The sequence below is a fragment of the Aspergillus karnatakaensis genome, assembly GCF_047715665.1.
Source record: "Aspergillus karnatakaensis strain CBS 102800 unplaced genomic scaffold BJY04scaffold_3, whole genome shotgun sequence".
Taxonomy (NCBI): domain Eukaryota; kingdom Fungi; phylum Ascomycota; class Eurotiomycetes; order Eurotiales; family Aspergillaceae; genus Aspergillus; species Aspergillus karnatakaensis.
In genome coordinates this window covers 955094-981012 of record NW_027395715.1, presented here as the reverse complement: position 1 = coordinate 981012, position 25919 = coordinate 955094, and the positions used below count along the sequence as shown (strand labels likewise).

At 50.9% G+C, this 25919-nt stretch overlaps 9 protein-coding genes across 9 annotated transcripts; 5 read left to right on the top strand and 4 right to left on the bottom strand.

The window, feature by feature from the left end:
- The first annotated feature begins 120 nt into the window (after positions 1-120).
- BJY04DRAFT_77362 (uncharacterized protein) lies at positions 121-1422 on the top strand. Its single transcript, XM_073721041.1, has one exon. It carries the CDS (start codon positions 417-419, stop codon positions 1266-1268), a length of 852 nt encoding a protein of 283 aa, XP_073576578.1. The 5' UTR covers positions 121-416; the 3' UTR covers positions 1269-1422.
- A 77-nt stretch (positions 1423-1499) lies between these two features.
- BJY04DRAFT_178312 (DnaJ family domain-containing protein) lies at positions 1500-3159 on the bottom strand. The gene is made up of 2 exons (XM_073709720.1): positions 2738-3159; positions 1500-2675 (listed from the first exon to the last, which is right to left on the bottom strand). The coding sequence occupies exons 1-2, from the start codon at positions 3098-3100 to the stop codon at positions 1521-1523; spliced, it is 1518 nt and encodes a 505-aa protein (XP_073576577.1). The 5' UTR covers positions 3101-3159; the 3' UTR covers positions 1500-1520.
- A 124-nt stretch (positions 3160-3283) lies between these two features.
- BJY04DRAFT_178311 (mitochondrial 37S ribosomal protein mS37) lies at positions 3284-4336 on the top strand. The gene is made up of 3 exons (XM_073709719.1): positions 3284-3528; positions 3740-3819; positions 3927-4336. The coding sequence occupies exons 1-3, from the start codon at positions 3405-3407 to the stop codon at positions 4023-4025; spliced, it is 303 nt and encodes a 100-aa protein (XP_073576576.1). The 5' UTR covers positions 3284-3404; the 3' UTR covers positions 4026-4336.
- An 8-nt stretch (positions 4337-4344) lies between these two features.
- Positions 4345-6064, bottom strand: BJY04DRAFT_213515 (cytochrome P450; the record flags this gene model as incomplete). The annotated part of the gene is made up of 4 exons (XM_073714913.1): positions 4345-4481; positions 4542-5146; positions 5269-5667; positions 5733-6064. 4 exons carry the CDS (start codon positions 6062-6064, stop codon positions 4345-4347), a joined length of 1473 nt encoding a protein of 490 aa, XP_073576575.1.
- A 1107-nt stretch (positions 6065-7171) lies between these two features.
- BJY04DRAFT_213514 (uncharacterized protein) lies at positions 7172-7660 on the bottom strand (the record flags this gene model as incomplete). The annotated part of the gene is made up of 1 exon (XM_073714912.1): positions 7172-7660. One exon carries the CDS (start codon positions 7658-7660, stop codon positions 7172-7174), a length of 489 nt encoding a protein of 162 aa, XP_073576574.1.
- Positions 7661-7897: 237 nt separating this feature from the next.
- On the top strand, positions 7898-10383 carry BJY04DRAFT_178306 (uncharacterized protein). Its single transcript, XM_073709718.1, has 2 exons — positions 7898-9361; positions 9411-10383. Exons 1-2 carry the CDS (start codon positions 8277-8279, stop codon positions 10144-10146), a joined length of 1821 nt encoding a protein of 606 aa, XP_073576573.1. The 5' UTR covers positions 7898-8276; the 3' UTR covers positions 10147-10383.
- Positions 10384-10703: 320 nt separating this feature from the next.
- BJY04DRAFT_213512 (nucleolar and coiled-body phosphoprotein 1 family protein) lies at positions 10704-12035 on the bottom strand (the record flags this gene model as incomplete). Its single annotated transcript, XM_073714911.1, has 2 exons — positions 10704-11930; positions 11988-12035. 2 exons carry the CDS (start codon positions 12033-12035, stop codon positions 10704-10706), a joined length of 1275 nt encoding a protein of 424 aa, XP_073576572.1.
- An 892-nt stretch (positions 12036-12927) lies between these two features.
- BJY04DRAFT_228520 (GTP-Rho binding exocyst subunit SEC3) lies at positions 12928-18174 on the top strand. Its single transcript, XM_073718860.1, has 4 exons — positions 12928-13361; positions 13517-15711; positions 15760-16871; positions 16928-18174. Exons 1-4 carry the CDS (start codon positions 13157-13159, stop codon positions 17856-17858), a joined length of 4443 nt encoding a protein of 1480 aa, XP_073576571.1. The 5' UTR covers positions 12928-13156; the 3' UTR covers positions 17859-18174.
- An 828-nt stretch (positions 18175-19002) lies between these two features.
- Positions 19003-25863, top strand: BJY04DRAFT_228516 (guanine nucleotide exchange factor DCK1). Its single transcript, XM_073718859.1, has one exon. It carries the CDS (start codon positions 19082-19084, stop codon positions 25463-25465), a length of 6384 nt encoding a protein of 2127 aa, XP_073576570.1. The 5' UTR covers positions 19003-19081; the 3' UTR covers positions 25466-25863.
- Positions 25864-25919: the final 56 nt, after the last annotated feature.

Sequence of the window (25919 nt, the reverse complement as noted above, 5' to 3'; positions counted from 1 at the left end):
GATGCAATGGCAAAAAGTTCATGGGAAGTGGATGGGAGAAGATGAGCTAGTTTCCTTCGCCCCTTTTGGATCCTGATCGAGGCCCCTAGCGTTGACGATCACCTCCACTCGGCAGTCAATGACATCGGAGATCTCAGTTCACATCTCAAGAATAACTTGAGTTGAATCTCTTCAAGTGTTCAGATGCAGGTGCTTGCACATTTGTGCCTATCTCAACCAGCAACGTCGAATCGGCAGGAAGACTGGGATCAAAATGGAAGCCGCGATGCACTCCCATCAGCTCTCACCAAGGTCGTCTGGTTCTTCGCTCAGACGAACGCTTCCATATTCGATGGTCCTGAAATCCACAGTCTCATCTTAATGTCTTCATATACTACACAGCTCATTAAACCGTTATCTTGAAAATATACATCTTCATGGGCCACAAAGTCTCCGTCGTGACCGGTGTCAAGTCCGAAAACTTCACTCAGCCCGGCAACGCCGTCAACGAGATATGGATTGGCGACACCGAAGTCATCTCGCGTCTCCCTTTCGCCGGTAGCGACCTGGATCAAGCTGGCTGGGGTGCGGATGGAAAACCGAAAATCCCCTGGCACAACTTCATCATCCCCTTGAAACGCGACACCAACGAAACCCACAATTTCGCCCACTACAACCTGAGAAACAATTGCAGCAGCGCTTCAGAACCCGCCAACCTGATCTGCTGCAACCCGAATGGATGTTTTACCAGTAACATAACCTCAACGGAAATCACAACCATCCAGCTTTCAGCCCGAAGCTCGGATGCACTTTGCAACTCCATATCATGGATGATCGCCGCCATGTACTTTCTTGCAACACCTGTGATCTTCAGCATCGTAGCTGGCAGGTACAGTTTCGCCTGGGACATCAGAGTACACCGGCATGATAGGATCCCGGCAACTCGTTTTCTTTTCAAGGTGGCAACTATTAATACTGCGTGTCTCGTGCTCGGCATCGCATGCTGGGGAATGGGCTTCACGAGGTTCATGTCGTCACCAATCGGCTACCATCATGGAAATGTTTGGCAAATGGTGAACATGGACTTGGCGATTGTGGCGCTTTCATTATTCTTGATGGCTATTATATACCTATTTATTTCGGCGAGCTGTGTACATGGGACCTGGAGGGCATGGAACCAAGTACGACGTGGGCAACTGTATTGGCCGCTGGAAGAAGAAGAAATAATGCTTGAAGAGCACGCGAGGACACCGAGTGACAGCAGTGCCCTAGACCACCCTACCTCTTGAACATATACCGTATGGTTTGGGTCTCTGTTAGGGTCAGGATGTTGATTTGAGAACGCTCTTTTAAATGCTATTCATACCACGGTTAGTTCATCTACAGTTTGTCATTATCAGTTAGGTTAGCTTTTGCAGTCAATTTCTACCATCGTGTTTCCACATTGCGTCTTGATATTGCATATATACAGCCAGCTCTTGAGCAAATCACATCATCTATAGTTATAGTGTACAACCCCCCCCGAACCGTCTGTCTACCCCTCACTTCTTCGTAAACAAATCCGACCAAAACTCCTTAAACCCATAACCCTTTGCCTGATCCTCCTCGTACACCTTCGCTGTATGCGACGTCGCCAGCGAATCAAAGACACTGCTCGCCTTTGTCGCAACAGACGTCGGTTTCCGCACTCTCTCCGTCGCTCGTCTCTTGATCTCCTCTGCTAACGAGGGTGCAACGTCGGCGTAGCAAGCTGCTAGTTCACGGTCGAGGTTCAGGTAGGGCTTTTGTGCCACAGGCGGTGCTTGTAGGTTGTAGGATCTCGCGAGGCCGTTGATGGTTTTAATGGATAGGTCGAGGAAGGAGCGTTCGTTTGTTATGTATTGTGTGTCGCGGAGAGGGGGGAGATGGGGGAGATTTTCGTCGGAGTAGAGTGTAGGTGTGGGTGATGATGATGGCTCTGCAGGTGACGATGATGAGCTAGTTTCGGAGAAAGCCTTCTCTATTCGCTCCCTCTCAGCGACTCGAAGTTCTGCAGCGGCATAGGCTCGAGCCCTGCGCATCTGCGCATCCAAAGACCCGCCCTCACTGGCAATGACTCGTGCGGCGTGCCGCCGCCACTCAACCCGGAGTCTTTGCCGGAACCGATCAATCTCCCTGGCGAGCTCCTGCTGCTTCTCGATCCATGGCGGGACAATCTCCTGTTTCTGGATGATCTTGTTCATGAAGTACTCCGTTGTATCGATAAATGCGCTGTTTGCATTGTGGTCCGTTTCGGTGCCGACGCCCTTCCCGCGTTTGATGCGATCGAATTGGCCCCGCGCAATAGCGTCTTCGATCCGCTCGTTTGCTAGCGAGGCTAACCCTTGCAACGTAGCCGGCATCGGTCGTGCACCTGGTGTAAATCGCTCGCGCATTTCCCTTCGCATCGCCTCTTTCTCGTCCTCCGAGACGCCTTCGGCTTGGCTGAGTGTGTATGTGGCGGTTCGTTCTTTTGCGTCCGCGATGCGCAGGCCAGCTGAGCGGGGCGGTTTAGGCATGAGTCTCGCGTCTATAGGGCCTGGTTGCGGGATTTTGTATGGTGTGCGGATTCGTTTCTTCGAGCTATCGAGCATCCTCAGGTTTGCGTCGTATGTGCTCTCGTTGCCGGTCCAGGGTGTTGCGGAGGCGATGTCGCGCGTTCCTTGGCCGGCGCTTTCCTATCATTGCGTCAGTACTGTATCTTATCTGGTAATATGTGATGGCCTTGAGAGATACATACAGGCATATTAACAACAGAGTGAGCAGCTGCATGCTCACTCCTGAATGCCGCCTCGGCAACCCGCTCCTCGAGCTGCTTCTTCAGGTCTTCTGAGAACCCCACGGTGAAGAGGTTCTTGCGTGTTGACCGGCCGCCTTCGAGGATTGCTTGTTCGGTCATTTCGGAAAGGCGCCGGCTCATGGCGCCTTCTTCGGGGGAGTCATTTTGGGTTTGGGAGTCTGTGGACTCGGTTGGCTCGCTCGTCTTGTTCGATGCTGCATCTTGTCGGGTGATGAGCGCGGAGAAGCGTCTCGGTTTTGGAGCTGCTGGATGCCGCGCGATAAGTCTGCTGAGAGTAAGAATTTCAGGTTGTTTTCCGAGCATATCTTTCTCCTCGTATAGCAACAAAAACAGAGAATAAAAGCAAAAGGTCTATGACTGAGAGGAGAAACAAGCGTAGTCCCGCCACAGCACGCCCTTATCGTCTGATAGTGAGGTGGTTAGTCAGCAACCTCCGCGGACTCTAGAGAATTTGACCTCTTGGCATCTTAGCATCTTCGGAGCAGTACCGCAACGCACCATCACGTCAATTCGTCCTCTACATAGAGCCTAGCGCTTCCATTCACAACATACCCGATCTATCCCTTCGACCAGGAGCTTGAGAGTATCAACAACCCCGGCCGCCAATATGCCCAAGAACGTTTCTACGGCCGTCAAGCCCATCCGGCTGAACACAATCAACTACCTCCGTGTGAAGGCGCCGAATACGAGTCAGCAGAACTCTTGTGCAGTGGTTATGTCCTCGATGCTGAGTACGTACTCTCTTTCTGGCTGCGGGTACCGGGTTTCAACTGGAAAGCACTGGGTCGGAAGGGCGCGGGAGGGGAGTATCGCGACGCAGCGGCCCTGGGCGATGAGCAATTCAACTCCCAACCCGATCCCAAGTCATTCCCAATAAATCCAGCGGCTCTACCTCAATGCCACTTAGTACTCAGACAAACAAGGCTAACCCCCTTTCTACAGGTTGCTGGGCCTCCTCCGGCCAAGGCAGCGAGGCGTGCACCCTCCTCGAGACACAGTTGAAGGAATGCATGGATACCAAGGTACGTATCTTTGCTTTCTTAGCATGTCCTTACCCCATCCCTGGGACACTTTGCTGTGTTCTGGATGTCGAGATTTATAGCTAACGACGTTTCTTTCCTCAATATAGACAAAGCAGGGCCCCAAGTCGAACACAGTCAACTACCATCTCATGCGAATGTACCCGAAGGTTGTTGGGCCGAAGAAGAAGAAGGGTGTTATCGGGTAGATGCAATTGGACGGTTTAAGGCGGCTTGTTGATGCTGAGATAGTCGAGGCCATCTTGTTACAATGCCCGTCCTTCTCGTGTCTTGTACCAGGCTACACTGGCTTTAGATCATGGGTCGATACCAGGGACAGGTGACGATGGGACAGGTGAAGATGTCGAATGACGCTCCGACTGACGCGGCGGAGATGGAGAATTGCTTGTTACGGAGTTCATGGGCTTGCGCGGCAAAATTTTGATATGGCCATTTTGTATACATAAGATACTGTATATTACTTATTCCCAATCTTCAAATCAGACAATACTTTTTGCAAGTAAGTTCCTACACGCGCTTGAATTTGAGAATCAATTTTTCCCCGCGAGGCTTCACGGTATAAGCATCAATCGCCTCAATCCCCTCATCATCAACGACTGTCGTCCTGAAATTCGTATAGATCGCCGCAACAGCGAGTTTCATCTCTGCACATCAATCTGTCAGTAAACAAACCACATTACATCAAGGGTTTCTAAGAACCATACCTTGCACCGCCAGGTTACTCCCAACACACATCCTCCCGCCACTTCCAAACGCCCAAAACCACCGCTTTCTCTCCTCCAACTCCGCCTCCGAATTACCATCCCTAAGCCACCTCTTGGGCTCCCAGGATTCCGGCTCGGGGTAAACCTCGGCGTTTCGGTGGAGAGAGTATGCTTGTGCGTTTACCCGCGTGTTTGGTAAGATGTTGGGAAATCCAGCGAGTGTGCAGCCTGGGAAGGGCGTCACGCGGGGCTGGATTCCGGGGATTGAGGCGTGGAGGCGGAGGGTTTCGGTTAGGATTGCTTCGAGGAGGGGGAGGGAGTCGATTGATTTTGAGGATGGGAGAGAGCTTCCATCTTGACTGGGTGGGTTTGGAGGAGGGTAAGTGATGGTAGGTTCGAGGGTGAGGAGTTCCTCGCGCAGGGCGATTTGGGTGTCCGGGTGCCGGGAGAGTTCCCAGAAGAGGTATGTGAGGACGACGGCGCTGGTTTCGTGCCCGGCTGTAAGGTGGTCGTACAATTCGCAGGCGATGTCGAGTCTTGTTGGGAGAGGTATTCGGCGTTCAGATTCTGGTTGTCGGTTTGTAGCGGGTTCTGCTTTGATATGGCTTGTTTGAGGTGCTTGTATACGACTGGCTCAACGGCTATATTTTCAGAGCTGATGGATGCTTCTGCTTTATCGCAGAGTCCCAGTCCCCAGGCGTCGAGGATCTCGTTCGCTTCGTCGCACCATTTGGGGATTAGTCTGATGCCGATGGCTTTTAGCCAGGTGATTAGGTCTGGGACTTCCTGGTGGTAGAATTCGAATGGCTTTCTGCATTGGTAGAGACGCAACATTTCCCGTCTGTACGTTTCGTTCTGGAGGAAGTTGGTGCCGTTGGACAAGCCGAAAAGGTATGCTGAGACGAAGTCCATGGTTAGGCCTTGGTTTAGGTCGTGGATGTCAACACTCCTGTTGGAGGTGGCTGCTGAGTGGAGGATAGGTAGGAGCCGGTCAAAGATGACTGTCTTGGAGATCAGTCGTAGATGCGGAGATGACTGTAGGAAGGATTTGCTGTAAATGTTGGATAACATCCGCTTCCGGGTGGAATGGGCTTTGCTGCCGGTCATGGTGAACATGCTGACGGTCCTACATCTCCGCTTAGTATACCTAACTGAGCCAGAACATCTATGACGGCGGGGAATATGGCTTACCCAAATGACCCAAAGACCCGCGGATACCATTCATGCTTCTCGAATCCACCGGTATACACCGGTTTGATACCTCCTTCAACGCAGTTGATGGAGATCTCCGAGGGCCCCAACCTCACGATAGGTCCTAATCGTTCATGAGCTGCATGGATGGTGCGGTTGTTCTGACTCTGGAAGCGCTTCCAAATAATCCAGGCAGGAGATATAGAAGCCGTCCAGTGGGCATTTGGAATCTTGGACAATGGTGACAAGAACACAGGATAAATTACGCCCTTGTATAGAAGGAAGACGATAAAGGTTATGGCTGCCGTCGCGGTTAGAAAAGAGATCTCCATGGTGCGGCTTTGAAGGAAGATCAAGATGCGCTTTGGAGTGATTTGGAGAAGAAGCAAGAGTTGCATTTCTCCACATTCTTGCGGGGTTTAAAGTTGATAAGGACCGGATGTCATTCCATTGATAATAGATGGTTGTCTGATTGGGTCGGTCTCTTAATCTTCCGTTAGTATTACCTTCTTGTGAAAGGCAGCTGTTACTACAGAAAGTTGGAGTTCTATAACATTCACCAGGTGCATGATTCATGGCTACTGGAGCCTTGATCTTCATAAGAGCCTTCGAGCCTGTCTAGTCGCGCACACTTCGACATGCGGGTAGTAGAGGGGAAGACGTCAGAAATATGATTATAACAGGACTGTTCAAATTCAGTTGTCACTGTTCTGTACAACCAGTGCCAGCCACCTGTCCTCCATTTCCGTCTGTTCAGCTAGTAATTGAACATGATGCCTACCGCCCCCGCCTTCAATGAAACCCCCATTTCGCGTTGGCTCTTGCACCAAAGGGTTTTGCTCCACCAACCCCACGAGGTATAAGCGCCAGTGATCCCATATAACCACGCCAAGGCGTCGATAAGACCGCATGTCCCAGAGACCGTACTTAGGAGAGCTATGCATTCTCATCCTCTGGCTTAAAAGGTAGAAGGTGTGGGCGGGTACAGATCCTTCATTGCCATACGACGGTGTCTGGCCCCAGCTTCTGTTGAATCCAGTATCATCTGGAATTGGGGGTGGGTCAATAATAGGATGTTCAGGGTGTATAGATGTTAGCGGTAGCTGAAAGGAGGCGAAGAACGGAAGCGGGATTCTTCTAGGGTAATTCCGGACATGGAAAAGGGGCTCTTGATTATGCTGATGGACCAGTTTCCTAGCCAACCATTCAGGCAGGCTATGAAATTGAAGATAAGGATTTACGTTCAAAGTTCGATGCGTGGTTTGGATACCAAGATCAGCAAGGACAGCAGCAACAGTCCAAATCTGCTCACGGAGAGTATTGTGGACTGTATTCCAGAGAATATATGGATCCAAATTCTGCATTTCTTGGGTGGGCCAGTGCCAGCGGCTCCTAACGGTTATCTGGAGTATAGATGAGTGATAGAGATGCCATAAGGATCAGGAAACACGGTAATATTCCATCCAAGAGAAGGGCTCACTAGCTTTCTGCGCAAGAGCGGTACCAGTCAACGAGCCTGTTGGTCGTTTCTGAATTGCAGAGATGAAGTTCCTATGCATTATGGACAAGCAGATAGACGTCAAGCGTTGGATTTGTGCTGCAATGCTGATTATTTGAGATAGCTCGACGGTGTCCATCTCGCCATAAAAGTTAGGCACAGCCTCACATGCTTCCAAATATTTTCCGAGGCTTGAGAAGTGACTCCCCCGGTGGTTTATCAAGGCAATATTCCGACAAAGGCTGTGGATTGTGGGAATCTGCGTAATTGAATCGGACTTGAAAAGCTTAGTTGTCAAGAAGCGAGGTTGAGCCTGGAAGACAGCTTTGACCTGCGGAGATACCAACAGAAGGCTCTCGGTTCCGATAAAATCAGCTCTTTGGATGATTTCCTGGATGATCTCCGCTGGGAGACTGTTGAAGGGGTTCATTTGTCGTTTGCGGTGATAAGAGGAAGTCTCCTCGTCTGAGCTGAGCAGAAGCAAAGGAAGATTCACTTTCAAGCGTTCAGCCCCTGTTATCGCTTGAAGCGCCAAACCCTCGCTCTTTACTGGTTTGAGACGATGGAGTAAGTCCGTAGAAGCTCCAGGCCGATGGCGATGGTGATGGGCGGATGACATAAGATTACAACACCTAAATCTCGTCCACTTTGCACTTTCAAAAACCTTCATAGTCTACTTCTCGTTAGACGATTATTAACTAATCTAGATTCGCCTTCAGAAAGAGCTCACCTTTCGCCTCCGAGCACTGAATCGTATTCGTCTTCTGTCCTTGTTATCCGAGTCAACTTCAAAGCTGTGCCGTTCGTGACTCACATCATGGCTCATCGCTGCGGCCCAGCTGAATATTGATCCAATAGAACGATGCAGCTATTTTCGACTGTCAATGCCTGAGTTTTCTTTATTTCGTCTAGAACTTATATTGGAACATCCCTCGGCCTTGCTCGAGAGCCGCAAAACTAAAGAATCTAAACTGAAATTTACCCCTATCGCAGGACCTTTGTTTTCCTGCGATTACTGCTATTGCGCAATCATTGGGCTATAGAACATGCTTCTTTCAGACCTGCCTCCAGAGATCATTTATCTCGTAGCGACGCAGCTCCCAACTGCGAGTGCTCTGTCCTGCTTGGCTCAAACCTGCCACCGACTGCACCAGATCATTGCGAGCGAAGATTGGAGAATCTTCAGAGCTTTTGTGAATGGAAGATTTCACAACATACCTGCACCGCCATTCTGGAAAGATGCAGCCCAAGCCCTTACTTCCCGTTCCCGAGCGCTGGATAGACATGCGATAATAGGCCGGTTTGTCCTACGTCCGTCCAACGCAGAGCAACTGGGCGGATTGCCTGAAGCAACTCGAGGTGATAACCCTACCCATGGGTACCGACCTGCTATCGACTCGTACGAAGTTTGGAATGGAGCGAGCTGGCTCGACCGGCATGAAGTACTAGCTTGGGGCGCTGCACACGAACTAGTACTCCAGATCCGGCAAACCGGAACTAAACGCTCGCGGAAAGAATTCATTTTTAATGACTTGGAGCATATCAGTAGCCATGACGATATCCGCGGTATTCATCTTCTACGGCCAGAGCACGGGGCGAAGAGCCCAGATCACGAACATTTAGTTCTTGGTCGAATGCGGGGCGACCTTGTCCATTTAGCGATTGCGCCGGAGACCGGAACGTTCGAATATAAGCAGAAGTATCAGACGCATGGCCTACAGATTGAGCGAACCGATATGAGTGATGGCCCAGAGCCAACTCTAGCCGCACATCTGGGCAATGGATCCATTTCTTTCTACAAGACGACGACAGAAGAGGCTGAGGTACAAGCTGTTGGGCATCTGCAGATAGAATCAGGGAGCTCTGCACGTAACAGGAGCTCTAAATTCCTCTCAGCCACCCGATTCGCAGTCGCAACGGGTCGATCTGAAGATGCAATCGCCATCTCTACAATCTCACAAGAACGGATCTCATTTGACCGTTCCATATCCGCAGACTTCTTGGTTTCAAAGGCCCTAAACGGATTAGTAAAGAGAGCCACTGTTACTGCAATTGCACCACTTCAAGGACAGACCGGCGCAGACCCTTCAGGCAATGCTTTCCTCGCAGCTTGGGGTGATGGCGCAGTCAGGTTTGTTTCTCATTTGAAACCCTACGAACTCGAAGCTAATTTCCATAAGACTCCACGACACACGCTCATACAAACCATATGAGATGGCCTACACAGACATAGCAGACCAAAACCCCACATACTGCATCCACCCCTTCGGCCATGACCGGTTCATCCTCGGCGCAGGCGGAGACGCTGTCGTCAAGATATTCGACCTCCGAATGCCAACCACCTACAGCTACACTGCAACCAAACGACACTCACCAGTTACACGAAGCAATGGCCATTCAAAAGCCTCAAGAACTACCCCAACAACCTATCCCAGCAAAGACCTCTCCATATTCCTATCCTTCAACGCCCCCAACAATCCCCACGATACCCACCGGCAGCGCTCTCGAGCTCCTCGCCACCGCTACCGCGGACCCATATACACTATGTCCTCGCCTTCTCTCCTCTCACCCACAATCTACACTGGCATAGCGGGTGGTATCATCCGACTAGATTTTGCTTCTACAGATGACCTTACCGGTCCGCATCAAGAGTGGTATCAGGATCTCATTGACCTAGACTTTGACCCGAAGACTGGAAAAGCAACCACTCAAGGAACAACATCAGCCGGCGACATCCTTGATTTATCAGCTTACGAGAGACCGGAAAGTGACGACACTACGACCTGCTCGAAACTGAGATCTCAGCAGCCGTTTGGGGATATTGGGGACAAGGATATCGAGAATGAGGCGGCTACTGGGTGGGATCGGAGATGGAGGCCGCTTGATGAACCGGGGGCTTGGAGGCGAAGGGATTAGTGATAGACTGGGTTATGCTTGATGTTCTTTCTGATCGCTTAGGTTTTTTTTCTCATGCACTTTTGGCGTTGGCGTTGGCATTGGGCATAAAAAGAGGAACATATACGTATGCAGTGAGCTTATACAATGAACCTAGCAGGGTCACCATTTTCTTAACCAGGACGCTGCTACGAGCTGGATTCCTTCATCGGACTCTACTTGCAGGCAATACCCAAAAACAAAAGATTAAGATAAGAGAAAATTTTATTTCATTTATATCGACTAAAGAAAAAAGTAACAACCCCAGCTCCGTAAGCGCCTTGCTTTGCATGTAAGCGATAACTATAACGAGATCTATGGAAGATCTATGACCCCTGGAATAGAATATAAACCTAGAAAAGAAAGAGCTTTTTTTTTGGCTGGCCAGACGTAGACCTCAGTCATAAATCAGGATAAAACATTAAGGTAGATAATCGACGACCTAGGCGAAAATCAGTGCGTGCGCAACGCACTGCCGACCAAACCCAATCTGTCTAGAACAGGGTGACGGGTTCAGGCATCATTGTGAGATCCTTGATCTAGTCTTCAAACTTGAAGGACTTGCCACCGGTGATATCGATGGGACCGCCGCGGTAAGAGCCGCGCTTCTTCTTGTTCTTTTCCTTCGTGAAGCCCTTGCCGCGGGTGACAGAGAGATCCTTGAAGGCCTTCTCGGCGTAGGCGTAAGGGACGTAGGTGTTTGAGGGGTGGTCGTGGGGAAGCTCGCTGAGTGCGGCTAGAGGGGTGGGGCGGGTGCCGGTGTGTTTTCTCTTGTTGCCAGTTCCTGGGGCTGGGCTGGCGCTGGCTGATATGGGGGCCGGGGAAGCAACGACGGGCTTGTTGGTGGTGGTCTCGTTCTCGGAGTTCTGGATAGTGCCGCTGCTGCTAGAGGACTCTTCTTCTGAGGAGGATGAGTCGGCGGAGGAGTTGCTAGAGCTTGGGGGAAGGGGCGTCTTGGTGGCCTTCTTCAGGGCCTTCTTGTCGGCTTTCTTGTCGGCCTTATCGGAGTCAGAGTCAGACTCTGAGTCGGATGATGAATCGGAGTCGGATGAGGAGTCTGAAGAGGAATCTGAGGACGAGCTGCTAGACGAGCTCGAGGAAGACGAAGATGAGTCCGAGTCCGAGTCCGAGTCAGACGAGCTGCTGCTGCTGGAGGAAGAAGACTTTTTGACCGCGGACACCTTAGTTTTCTTCGCCTTCGGAGCTTCATCGGAGTCAGAACCCGAGGAGGAAGAGGAGTCGGATTCAGCCTTCCGCTTGACACCCTTTGATGCGGGTCCAGGAGCCGGTGCTACCTCGTCTTCCTCTTCGTCGTCAGCGTCGCTATCAGATGAACTTGAGGAGGAGGATGAGGACGATGACGAGGACGAAGATGAGGAGGATGATGAAGAGGAAGAGGAAGAGGAAGAGGTGGAGTCGCGTCTCTTGCGCTCAGACTTGGGCGCTTCGGCCATCTCAACATCGGAGTCTGAGCCCTCAGACTCGCTGTCACTGCTGCTACCCGAGCTGCTGGAAGAGCTCGACTTGGCCGAAGAACTCGAGCTAGAGGCCGTCTTGACGTCCGCCTGAGCCTCCAGGTTCTCGAAGACCTCTATAAGAGAAGGCACATCTTTAGATTCGGACTTGGTTGTGCTGATGGACTTCTTGGCGAGCTCTTCAGTGAATGCAGCACCCGTGGATGACAATCCATGTTCGGAGAAGAAGGCTGAAAGGGCAGAGACAAGGTTCGACGGCAGGGTAGTAGTAGTGTTCTTCTTTCCCTTCGACTATTATATCGGTCAACAATCTCAATCTCGAAACTTGCGAACTAGATTGACCCTCACCTTCTTCTCTGTCTTCACAGACGAGTTCTTCTTGCTGCTGGGTGCCATGGTGATAATATATGAGCAGTTAGAGGCGTTCTTCGAGGTCAATCGGTCAGTTCCACCTCTGTTGATCTGCATGAAAGGAAAAAGATCAAAAAAAATTGGCAGAAAAAAAGTTCGAGACTTGGAAAGCGGCAAGCCAGGGGAAGGCGTTCCATTGGTCGATGGTAGCTTTGGCTCGGCTTCAGGTTCCGCTGTGGGAACCAGGCACGTGATGCTTCCCTTTGGACAGCCGGAGTAGAAGTGTAGATGTGGTAAACCTCAGTTCGATTTTATACATCTATCACTTGTAAAGGTTTCCTTATTGCCTCGAACTATTCTTCCTGTGGCTCGATTGTTCCTTGATGCTCTAGACTCATTGTTCCCTGAAAGTGATATGCTCAATGTTTTACCGATATATATTAAAACATACTGGGTTCGTAAAAGGCACCCAGCCCGTCATGCTACCGAGTAGACTTGCCGCAAGACAGCATCCGGTGAGCATGAGTTGCAGTCCTAGATTGTGCAGACAAGCATCTATTTCATTCATTCTAGAAGTTTTCTATATTATATCACTTGGATTGTGGACGAGTATTTGTCGTGCATTCGGCCAAATAAGCACGTGATCTCGAGTATGCGGCTAAGGTTACGGAGTACGATACAAGTGATTCAACAAAGAACAGAGGGTGCGGGATGGCTTTGGCAAAAGTACTAGGGATCAGACAAACTGTTCTATTCTCGACGTTGGAAATATGATATCGAGTATCGCTATTATATTAGTACATATATGTTACAAGGTTATACGGCAAAAGAGAAGAAACTCAAGAAACATGTGGAGAAGTACGAGGTTGCATGTAAGATCCCGTAACAGCCACGAGCTCTCTCCGCCTGGCACCTGCTCGGCTGCTCCATCCCAGCATGAGCTAACGGGCCTGGAGTCGCTCCTCTGTCTACATAATCAGGCTTCATTTAAACGAACTATGCGATTCTGCCCCGCTATTACTCTCTAACCCCTCCCGATTTCCGCCTCGATTAATCTGCGTCGCCCGCCTTCCGTCCTTGCACTGCGCGTCCGCCCCGAGATTCCCGATCATGGTCACCTGGCTTCGGGCACCTCCTGAGTGATCCAGGCTGACGGCAAACAAACCATGAGTATGAATGGGCGCGATCGCTCAAGAGGTCCTGCAGGGGAAACGCCCCCTCAACGGGACCCTCGGCGAGGCGCTGAGAGTCGCAATGGTGGGCATGGACAATCCGGCTCGGGGGATGCAGCATCGAGGGCCGAAAAGTTCGAGGATGAGAAGCGGAGAATTATCCAGAGCTGCTTCTCAAAAAAGGATAGTGATGGCTCCTGTACGTTTATGATGACCTTTGCGCTGCACCCCTTGTACACACTCCGCAGGCAGCTTCCGTTTTCCAGGTCTTGTATAGCGGCGTCGCTTGCCAGGACATTTCTCCCTTCGCGGTGCGAGATATTTGGATCTGATTGACTGACTTTTCGATCTCAGTGGTCGAATCCTACATTACCCACGTTCGAATAGTAGAAGATGGCGCCTATCCCTCCACCCCCGCTCCGCCGAATGCATCGCCGGAAAATAAAAAGGCTCGCGTCATTATTGTTGCTGTGAGGCGGTCTGGAAGGGTGCGCATGCACAAAGCTAGGGAAAATAACGACGGGACATTCTCGATTGGAAAGACATGGATGCTGGACGACTTGTCTGCGATTCAATCGTACAATGCCTGGGTGCCGTCTAGCCCACTAGAAGAACAGCAAAAGCAATGGGCAACGACTGTTGGTTTTGTGGTGACGATAGGAAAACCCTATTACTGGCACGCTAAGACTCCAAAGGAGAAAGATTTCTTCATTGCCAGTTTAGTGAAGATCTACAAGAAATACACTGGCGGGAAGATCCCGAACCTTATAGGTTTCGACGAGCGAGAACGGCAACTCCTTCTGGGAACACCACCTGCTGCCCCGCCTGGCACAAAGGGACCTATTCCGGCTCCATCACCACCCGAAGGAGCCCTTCCGCCTCCGCGTCCACCATCGTCCCAGGGTAGCCGGCCCCAATCACCCTGGGCGCCCACCCGCAGTCGCGATGGTCCGAAACGAAGACCAACCGACGAAGAGTTACCTCTAAGAGCTCAAAGGAGCCGAGAGCAGATGAAGAGGCCTTCCACCGGACAGTCTGGAAAAAGTGGCCCTCCTCCATTCGGGCCACCGCAGCACCCTCCGCCAGTCATCCCGAGCGACCAGAATGATCAGCCACCACCGCGCGCAGTTGAACGGATTGCTCAAGAAGCCGGTATGCCCAGAACATCTCCACTTTCTCCGCCAGACTTGAGGAACAAGGACATACCCAGCAATCTGAGGACGCCTTCGTCACACTCCAGAGACAAGACTAGCAGAGAGACTGCTGATGGTAGTATATCAAGCGTCCACACGGATAGCCGACCACCTTCTTCAAGAAGCGCGAAGGCAATGCCTGAGCCACGTCCTATTTTACATAGCCAGGATTCCAATTCGAGTGTGCCAGAATTTAAACGGGCCAATGATGACATTGTTCCTGGCTTAATCCCTAGCGAGCTGCGAGTGAAGGGGGCTTCGAAAGAAAGCACCGGGATGCTATCCACTTCTTCAGCGCAACCCACACCTTCTTCAGGAGACCAATCAGCGAGCTCAAACCGTATGCAAGCTGCCGATGTGCCACCTGGATTGCGGCCAGGGTCATCCGCTAGTAACAATGTCGTTGCCAAACCCGTTGAGCCCCCGCAATCAGTTTCAGAGAAGCAGTCAGAGCCTAGTGAGCCTGTTCAGGAACGCAAGCTGGTCTCCCCTCCAATAAGTCCTCCGGAACCCCCGAAGGAGAGTGAGCAGGACGAGTTTGATGCCCACCGGCCAGGCCTTGGACCCATGGTCAAAAAGAAATCGAACAAAGACGTCGCGGGTGCCTTTCGCAAGGCTGCCACTGCGTACGGGGCGTTCAAGCCTGGCGCTTTCAAGCCGCGGCCTGGAGGCGCCGGTGAGAAACTTTTGGCAGCTGCAAAGAAACAAGCTGCTGGGGAAGGACCCGATGGGATTACAGGTGTTGTGCCTGCGCCATCACTTCGGAAGGCTGACGAACATACTGAAACCACAGCAGCTGAGAGCCCCATTGAAGAAGCAGCAGCACCAGTGCCTTTAGCACCGCCGGAGATCGCAGAAGTTCCTCCCGCAACATCACCAGTGTCTTCGGAACCGCCTAAGGTTGAGATTACGGAGCCTGTTGTAGAGTCATCCACACCTCCATTGCTGGATGTCCCGAAGGATGCTTCAGGGGTAGGGACGTCCAACGCGGATGGAAGATCGCGTTCCGTGTCACCTTCTCCTCGTGATCGGCGGCGCAGGCGCCACGAGGATAATACTATCAAGTATTGCCAGGCACTCGGACTCGATCCCAAGGTTCTTGCAGGTCGCGGTGTGGACTTTGACGACATCCTGACTGACCTTGGCTGGAACGGCCGCCTCTCAGATGAAAAAAGGATTGAAGATCTTGAAGTTGATGTTCGTCGGGAAATTGGGCGCGTTGAAGCTACAAGCTGGCTTGGTAACGTTGAGCAACAAGAAGGCAAGGTAGATCAACTTGCTAAACTCATTGACAAAACTATTGAAGAGTGTGAGGAGCTAGACAACCTCCTTACTCTATATTCACACGAACTCAATGTGTGTATACACCCAGCCTTTGTGGGCTCCCTTGCTGACTCGGTTTAGACCCTTCGCGACGACGTATCATACATAGAAACACAGTCTCAAGGCTTACAGGTCCAGACCGCCAATCAGAAGCTCTTACACAGTGAGCTACAAACTCTGCTAAAGACTCTTTCGATTGCGTCAAAGGACTTGCAGCCTTTGAAAGAGGCGTCTCTTAGCAATGTGGATGGTTTAAGAGATACCGAGGTTGCTCTTTCCAGTCTATACAAGGCTATGCTGATGATCGATCCTGAAATTTGGCAAAACAAAAAGCGACTTGATGCTGCTGGCGATCACAGCGGCGTGGGTGTGTACGCCGACACCGAGATTGGGCAGATGCGTGCCATCAAGGACAAAAAGGAAGAGTATCGCTTCCACACCTCGTCTTTCCTTCAACGGCTCAAGCAATTCATGGCTATTGCCTATCAAGTAGCGGAGCAGAAGCGAGCTGATGCCGCAGCAAACTTGCAGCGCGACCCTCTGAAATTAGATGGATCAGCTAGAGCTTACTCGCGCCGGGAGCTATGGGTCTATAATGCTCTTACGCTGTTCGCAAGGGAAGTAAGTGCGCCGGAATGGCAGGGTTTGATAACCCTCTACGAACAACAAGCCAAGCAATCCTACCAAGCCGAATTCCGCGACAACAACATGGCCTGGAAGAAGACCGCTCGGAAGCCGACCGGCGAAGAGCAGGAGCTCCTTTTCACCCACCAAGACAAGGAGAAGGAAGCCGAAGGCATCACGACGGCAGCAAGGAAGCTGACTGTCAGACGAGGAAAAACCATTAGAGCAGCAGGATTCAGACTTTCCTTCGGCGAGAAGCAGCAAGGGAAGCTTGAAGCTTTTGAGGTATTTTCTGGCACCCTTCAAGAGACAGCAAAAATGATCTCCGAAGAGCAGAATTTTGTTGTGCATTTCTTCCATCTGACTTCACTTTCGAATATGGATTTCGCAGACCTCGTGGCGTCAGGAAATCCCGAAGAGCGTGCTCTACCAGACGTCACTACTAAACAATCGCCTGATTCCGATCGAGGAATGGCAAGAAAGGTCGAACAGGTGATGGACGAGCTTTACTCATTCTGGCCAACTGACATGCAGAACCTTGTCGACTGGTCAATCAAGGCGGATCCTTTGTAAGTTGATGATTAACTATACTAAAATTGGATATGGAAGCTAACAATGACTGCAGACAAGGAATTGGTATCTTGTTTGCTCTGGAAAAGTCAATATCCGACTTGGATGACACCAACCAAGATTTCATAGTCCATTCGCTCCAGAAACTGCACTCTCGTTTGCTAGGCCTCTTCAATCGATTCGTGGACGAACAGATCCGTGGTATCGAAGAGACCAAGGTCAAGGTCAATAAGCGAAAAGGTGTCATCTCGTTCATGCGAGTTTTCCCGAATTTCTCTGCCGCAGTAGAGAATATGCTGTCCGATCCATCACAAGAGCTGTATGACGTCCGCATCAGTGTCAATGAGGCGTATGATCGCATCAACCGGGCGATGTGGGAATCGCTGAAGTTCATTGCCAAAGAAGCACCAGGTCAGTCTGCAGCGGTGGCCACGACTGCCGCTGGTGATCCTGAAGACAAGGAAGTCTTGAACTATCATATTCTCTTAATTGAGAACATGAATCATTATATCGAAGAAGTCGACGTTCGTAGCCTGCCGGTTCTGGAACGTTGGCGTGACCGGGCACAAGAAGATTTGGAGGAACATATGAAGCTGTACCTGGATTCAGTTATCCACCGACCACTAGGGAAGCTGCTCGACTTCATTGAGTCTGCAAGGGGCCTCGTTGCTCAGACCAGCACCCCCACGGACATTGCAAGCCGGCCCAGCCACTCACGTTCTGTCGCGAAGAAAGTGCTGGCGACTTATGATGGGAAAGAGATACGGCGGGGTATTGATCTGCTGAAGAAGCGAGTTGAGAAGCACTTTGGTGACGCAGACGACCCTGGACTGAGCAGAAGCCTGGTCCTAAAGGTGCTTCGAGAGTGCGAGGGTCGGTATGAGCAGGCTTACGATCAGACACAGCATATTATCCGTACGGTATATGAAGGCCAGCTCGAGATGGATTGGCGCAAGGAGGAGGCGACTGCCATGTTCAGGAAGTAATGAAGTCATTATATTATCTTCAGTTTTTTTTTTGTCTTGCGTTGTGCCTGTGCTATCTTCGTGCATGATGATGGACTATTGCTATTGTTTAACTATGTATGACCATAGAGCGGCGTCTGGGTTGAATATTCGTGATTATCCTTGTAGCTACCACCTTGCATCTTTCGTCTTCATTTCAATTTCATATAAATCAAGAGGGGCGACAGGGGTCAAGATTGTGATTGCAATTTTACTTTAATGGCAGGATTCTCTGCTGAGAAGACTCAAGTTTGGGCATCGGGAGCCATGGGTTGCCGGCCTTTATTTCAGGTTCAGGGGCTACTAAACGACGGTCAACACTTTGGCAGAGGATGAGAAACGGCATTTAGTATCGCACAGACAATTAGAATCGCCAGCCGAATCTACTCTCACGGCTTCAAAATCTCGACACCAAGTCTAGGCCGGCAGTATCACTTTGGTGGTCTCCGCTTCACGAACGATCGACCATCTCTCGATCCTTTCAGCTCTCGATCGTCTCCCCCCCATTTGCGACAAGACAATTGACAATCCTTGAGTCGCTCGAGATCCGATCCATTCTTCCATTGTTCTTTTAGACGACCGCTCTTTTCGTCTGTCTCTTCTAGCCATTATTCGATCCATTCCTTACGGCTGGTATGCAACTCCCACCCCCTTCCTTTGCAGTTCTTCTCCACCGTTCCCGCCAAGGGTGAGCATTGAGCAAAGGGCACTCGACTGGGGACTCCACCTCCGCCCACCACCTGTTCTAGGGGTTCACAAAATTGACCAAGCTCACGGGCAATTGCCAGTCAATTTTGTCTGTGCAACCTGCCGTTGAGATTGCTCTGCCTCTCGGGATTGCTCCTGTGTCGCCTTCGCTTTGTCGCTACGCGTTCCCCGAGTGCTCTTCAATCCCTTATCGGGTTGTCTCAGACACGAGTCCTAAAGGCTGATCGCAGATTCTCACCTAGGTTTCAAGTTAAGCCAATACAGCCAAGAAACTTCTTGATCATTGTCTCCGATAGAGCGGTTTCGAATTTATTGACATTCCTTCTGCACCTTTTCGGTCCCTTCGAGGGGAATACTTGCATGTCGCGGCCTATCCCCTTGATCAGACGAGAATTCCAGCTCCGCAACGACCTCCGCCGAATCGCTTCTCCCCCATTCCTTAAACGGCCTGACGACTGCTGCGGGGTGCGCTCTGGTTCGCCGCCGCTTATACAGACATGCCCTGGCGGCCTCTGCCTCGAATCGCTTTCGCCGTCGCCATCTATCCCTTCCAGCCCTCCACCCCAGCCGATTTACCCCTAGAACTCGGCGATGAACTGTACATTATAGAACAAGGCGGGAACAATGGCGAATGGTGTCGAGGCTACTTGGTGGCTCCGCCGTCGTTATTGGCAGGTTTGACGAGCACCAAGGGCCAGGCGCTCGAGGCGAGAGTCTTTTCGGGCATCTTCCCGCGCAATTGCGTTGAGATTCGAGAGGTGCTTGGTGACGGCGATGGACACAAGACATTGACAAATGGAGATCTGTCGGTTGGCGATGGGGCGGATGATGTGGAGGTAGATGTGAGGAGCAGTTTGGCTTATTCGCAAGACGATGACCATGTCGCCAGCGAAGTGTCCAAGGTGGTGATTGCGAAGAAAGAAAAGCCTTCACAGATCTTTATTCACAAGTCAGACGATGATGACCAGTCCACGCCAAGAGGGATTCGAACGAGCCCTTTTACGGTTGGCTCTCTTCCACTTACACCTGTCAATGTGGCTCCTCGCGATCCGGATGCGCCCAAGCCAGCCGCGCCGGTCCCTATGCTTAAGATTGGCGACGAAACACCCACCTCATCTTCCGAGCCTCTCGTCGACGAAATTGCATCGTGCTTGCGCGAATGGCACTCTACCAAGTTGCACGAATTGCTTCTTTCACAACGATATCAGGTGGTGGAGGAAATGTCAACAATTGTGCAGGAACTTGACTTCGCTAGGAGGCAGCTATTTTACAACGTCCTAACCTCGACAGAAAAGGAGGAGCTACGGCAAGAAGTCGTTTGGAAGCTCGTGCGAGGTAACAAGCTTCTCGGTGGAGAGGTCATCGTTCGAGACCCTGACCAGAGGGGTCGCCTGTTGACAGGCGAAGATTCCGCCGTGCAGTTGGCGAAGCTACAGTCTGAAATGAGCATGCTTGAAAGCAGCCCTACACACGCTTCGGATGCGGCAACCCTGCATCATTTACTACTAGATGTCAATGCTGTCTCGGGAAATGCCCCCGGCCCTGTGGTGTTGGCCGTCAATTTGTGCTCTCAAACGGAGTCCGGCGCCCTCAAGCCGTTATCTGAAACGTTTATTCTAGATATTCCGTCTCCTGAGCAATTTGCGAACTCGGGTCAGAGCAACAAATTGAAGACGCTTTTCACCGAATTATCGGCTACAGACATTGGTGATGGATCGGCAAGCGGAGCCAAGCTATACCTCGTGGTCAACGTTCGAGCACCAGAGGTTCCTTCTACAGCAAATGCTCCCACCCAAACGGCACCGGCTCCTTCTCGTGAAGGGCCAACCTCGCCCAAACAACCTCCTACCGCCAATAGTTCCGCTAAGGGAAGTCTTAGGCCCCGCCGGAGCATGATGTGGTCATCGAAGCCGCGTAGTACTCAAAGCTCAGACCAGCCGAGGGAAACTGCCAAAGCTCCCCCCCAGTCTTCAGGAAGTGTGGCAAGCAGTAAGGCAGGCCCCGTCCATTCACCGAAAGAGGCCGCGCAACTCCGTACTATCGGTGTCGGTATCCTAGAAGTCTCCCAGATTCTCCGCCAAGACAAAGATACTGAACAAGTTATCAACATCTGGTCTCCCTCAGAGCATAGCGAAGAAGGAGAAGGATACACAGATGGATTTGACGCTTTGATTCGTGCACTACTGCCCTGCCCAAGTGGCAAGTATATAAGGTCACCTCAGGCCGCTCGTGTTCATCTTCATCTGCACCCTTACGTCGATTGCGATGCGGATTCACTGATCCGAAAGAACCCAACAATCATGCATGATATTGTCCAGACCAGACGGATTGGCTTCTCCCAAGCGCCAACGAGGCCTAGATCTGACATCTATGTGACCATTTCGCATGCCACTTTTCCACCTGACGCTCTACTCTCGCATCCCCATACTGGTCAAATTCCATTAACCGCATATACCAATCTCCGCAATTTGCAGTTGACTCTTGAAGTGCGCACTGCATCCGGGGCAAGGGTTGATAAGTGTGTCTTCCCGGCCTCGTCAAACGCAAATCCGAATACTGCATGGAGGACGACCATTACCGAGAAGGGAAAGCCCTGGAATCAGACCATCCGCCTCAACATTCCCACGGACCAGATCCCAGGCTCCCATATCATCATGAGCGTTGCTGATGCGCCAGAGTTTCCGTTTGCTCTAGCTTGGATGCCCCTGTGGGATAATCAAGCCTTTATACGCGACGGTCCTCATTCTTTGCTGCTGCATGCTTATGATAAACACACCTCTACCATTGAGAATGGTAAAGGTGCATATCTGACACTTCCATGGAGCGCCTTGGGGAAGAACGAGTCGGCGAAGGACGAAGCTCTCACAGGACCTCTCGCTACTCTCCACCTCGATACCCATCTGTGTAGCACAGAATACTCACAGGATCAACTTATCCTGAGCCTGCTTAACTGGAAGGAGCGGTCGGTGGATGAAGTCATAGATACCCTGAAGAGGGTCGTATTTGTTCCAGAAATGGAGATTGTCAAACAGCTTAGCAGTGTTTTTGACGCGCTATTCTCGATCCTCGTCGAAAATGCAGGCAATGAAGAGTACGAGGACCTTATCTTCAACGATCTTGTTACTGTTCTTGGCATTGTTCATGACCGACGGTTCAATCTCGGCCCTCTGGTGGACCACTACACAGAAAACCAGTTCAACTTTCCTTTTGCCACACCATGCCTGATTAGGAGTTATCTTCGTCTCCTCCAAGCGAGCTCCGATCTACAACACTCGCGCAGTCTTCGCGCTACATTCAAGGTCGGCCAACATGTTCTCAAGTTTATTATCAACGCACGACAACAGCAAAAGCTGAAGGAAGAGGGCATTGGCATCACTCGTGTCCAGTCCACCTTTAACCGAGACTTACATACAATTTTCAAGTCGCTGGAGGCATTAATGAAGAATCCATCTGCTGCCATGGTTGGAAGCAAAACTCTAGTCGTTCAGCACTTCCACACATGGCTTCCAGAGCTATCAAAGGTGCTTGGGCGCGATGAGGTGATCATGATTGCTCTTAGTTTTATGGATGCATGCGCAGATGTCAAGGGCATGCTGATCCTATACAAGCTTGTCCTCATTCAGCATTACACTCGCCTTGAGATTTTCAGCTCTGGGTCAGAACGACAGAGTCTCGCCTCCAGCTGTATTGGCTGGCTGGATCCATATTGGGGGGCTACAGGTGTGGTCTCAGATCAGTACCGTGATCAAGTCCGTTTGGCTTGCGCCATTGTAGCAGAGCTATTGACCCAACCGGACCCGCAGCTCTACTCCTTCATGCCAAAAATCATCTCCTCCTACTACTCTATTATCCCTGACGGTGTTGATGAGACCAATTACCTGTCTCTTCTGTTCAGCAAATCATTCCCGTTCCAGCTTAAGGCTTCGAAGACTAGCCAAAAGTTTGATGAAGTTCTTGTAGAGCTGTCGGCTATCATGGCTGCAACCGCGGCAATTCCCAACCCCAAGCGGCTACGATTGAAGGGTTTGGAGCTTACCAACTTCCTAACCCAGGCATTTGAGGTTCATAATTCTATCTTGAACTGCGAGCCATACCCCGAGAACTGGTTTAGCATGCACGTCTACAACCACCGGGCGACAGTGAAGAGTCTTGAATACCTCGCTTCGTTAATGGTTGGCAAGCTACTCCCTCCTCCGGATGATGCCGAAACATTCGACACTAGGATCTGGGAGTCTTTCTTTATGACACTACTCAAGGTCGTCTCAAGCGATGCTCTTGCCTTGGAGACTGTACCTGAGCAGAAGCGGCGCACTATCTGGAAGATCGCTGGCGATGTTCGAGAACAAGGCGCTGACTTGTTGCATTCTACATGGGAAGCAATTGGTTGGGATACGGATCAGGATGAGCGAGAGCGCTACGGGCTGAAGAAGCTTGGCGGTTACCAGGTGCAATATGTGCCTGGCCTTGTCGCTCCTATCATCGAACTGTGCCTCAGTGTGCATGAAGGGCTACGTCATGTTGCTGTTGACATTTTGCGAACCATGATTCTCAGCGAATGGAGTCTGAACCAAGACTTGTCTATAATCGAAACTGAGATTATTTCTAGTTTGGACAATCTCTTCAAGACGAAAAACATGAACGAGGGAGTCATTCAGAAGCTCTTCATTGGGGAGCTACTTGATCGCTTCCACGGCTGCGATGCCTTCGATGAAGACCTTGGAAAGGCTGTCAAGGCTCTTATTGCTACTGTTGATGAGCTTCTTGATCTGTTTGTCGCGTCTCAAGGCGGTTCGATGGCTGAGAGTCTACATACTCTGCGACTAATGGAGTACATGAAGGATATGGGTCGAGAGGATATCTTCATCCGCTATGTTCACGAACTCGCTCAAGGTCAGGCTGCGGCAGGCAACTACACTGAGGCTGGTCTGGCACTGCAATTCCATGCCGACCTTTATGACTGGGATGCGAAGCGCTCTGTCCCTGAACTCTCCAACCCTCCTTTCCCCGAACAAACTCCATTTGAGAGAAAAGAATCTCTATACTTCTTGATCATCCAGTACTTTGAGGATTCCAAGGCCTGGACTCATGCACTGGCTTGCTACAAGGAACTCGCGTTGCACTATGAAGATACCGTCATGGACTTTACTAAGCTCTCACGGGCCCACAGTTCAATGGCGAAGATTCACGAGTCCATCGCAAAAGATGACAAGCAGTTCCCACGCTATTTCCGAGTCTTATACAAGGGTCTCGGCTTCCCGGCTACGTTACGTGACAAGGAATTTATTGTTGAATGTGGTCCTACCGAACGTATGGCTACACTTGTTGATCGTTTGCAAAAGGAACATCCTGCTGCGCAGGTTCTGTCTTCTGGTGAAGTTCATGATTATGAAGGTCAATTCCTCTATATTAGTCCGGTCAGTGTGCACCGGGACATGGGTCACCCGGTTTACCAGCGGTCCAAAGTTCCACCGTCGGTTCGTGATCACCTGTTGATCTCTGAGCCTACGCGGTTCAGCTCTACTCTGAGAAGGCATATCCGTGATGCGGATGTTCAGGAACAATGGGTGGAGAAGGTTATCTACACAACCTCAGAGCCCTTCCCGAATATTCTTCGCAGAAGCGAGGTAATCTCAACCGAAGAACTCGCACTGACCCCGCTGCAAACCGCCCTCGAGCGCACCTGGCGCAAGACGCAAGAGCTTTACCTGCTCTACAGGCGCGCGGCGTCTGGGGAGGATACGAGTCTGACGAACTTAACCGAGGCTTTGGAGCAATTACTTGATCTCAGTTCCACCACGCAAAGCTGCGTGGCTCACTACCGGCAGTTCTTGAATGATGATGAGCCTGAGGAAGAGGACGAGGAAGAGGATGCCAACACACCGAAACCGATCGACCCCTTGAAAAATGCCCTTGCTGTTGCTCTTATTGACCATGCTTTGGCTGTCAAGCACGCTCTCGCCTTATACTCTCGTCCAGCACATCAAGCTACTCAGACTGAGTTGACGCGCCGTTTCGAGGACGCATTTGCACCAGAGCTTTCTTCTCTCCGCCCAGTTGAAATCGTGCCGCCCTTGTTGCTGCACACTCCGAACTCCTCGGATAGTCGTCAGACGACAGCACTTCCGCGATCAATCAGTCCGGAGCAGGAGCTAATTCGCAATTCGCGAAAAAACAGCCAGGTCGGTCGGCAGAGTTCACGAAAGCAATCAGTCAGCCACCGGATCAGCATCATGAACCCTTTCAAGCGCTCCAACCACGGAGCCAGCAGCTCGGTCGCCACAATCCAGGGTCAACCTAATGGCAAGATAAATGGCCACGTCACTGGATCCTCCAATAAACTCGAGGAGGTTGATATTGATGATGCCGCTACCATTCACAGCCGGACGACAAACCAGTCGCGGGATGCAAATCCCAAGAGACGGAGTTTCTTTGGCGAAGTCCTTCAAAAGCATACCTCATCACTGTCAATCAGTACCAGTGTTACTGGTGATGACGCCAAGTCGCAGAAGCGGCAGCGGTCTCAGAGTGCATCTCGAAGTGTGACCGGCAAATCCACGGACAACGTCAGCCATGCTACGTCCCGTCACAACGGTACTGTCGAGGACCGCCCAACACCATCAATCACCAGCCCTAAGGGAGGATGGTCGACCATACCTTCAGTCACCGAACACCCGCGCCCAGTAACGCAGAGCAGCGTAGCTTCTGTTCGAAGTCCTGAACTTCGGAGTCCTGAGCTACGGAGCCCTGGCGCAACAAGCAGCTCCTCGAACTCGGGCGGCGTGCGAGACTCGGTCATGAAGCGGTTCAGCTTACTCAAGGGCGTCGGGCGAAAAGCCAGCCGTCTCGATTTCCGGAGCGAGCAAACTGTTCATGAGGAATAATCTCTTCTACTTTATTGTAATGTCTGGACATTATACTCCCTTCCTTTCATCTTTCTTTCAACCTACTATTCAGTTCATCGACTATGACCATGTTCGCATAAACCTTTAATCGGTTCTGCTTCTCCTTCCTTTCCTTTTCTTTCTATTCTCTTTGCACTTCACTACTCTTATCATTTTATACACTCTACTCAACGATATGAGCCATGTGGCGGCGATATCATACATCTACGAAACCAACTCTGATACCACCTTCTTTATTTTCTCTCTTCTTTGATACCTGTATACCTTTCTAAATGTGTTGTCATTTGTGTTTATGGGTCTGTAAGATATCCTGATCGAGTCGAGAATTGTTCGTTGCATTTGCTGGTCCTGTTTGCTATTTTCTTATCAAAAAGTGCGGATGTCTTATATTCTATATACCTTGCAGTATATTTAGTTTAAGGGGTACCTACTC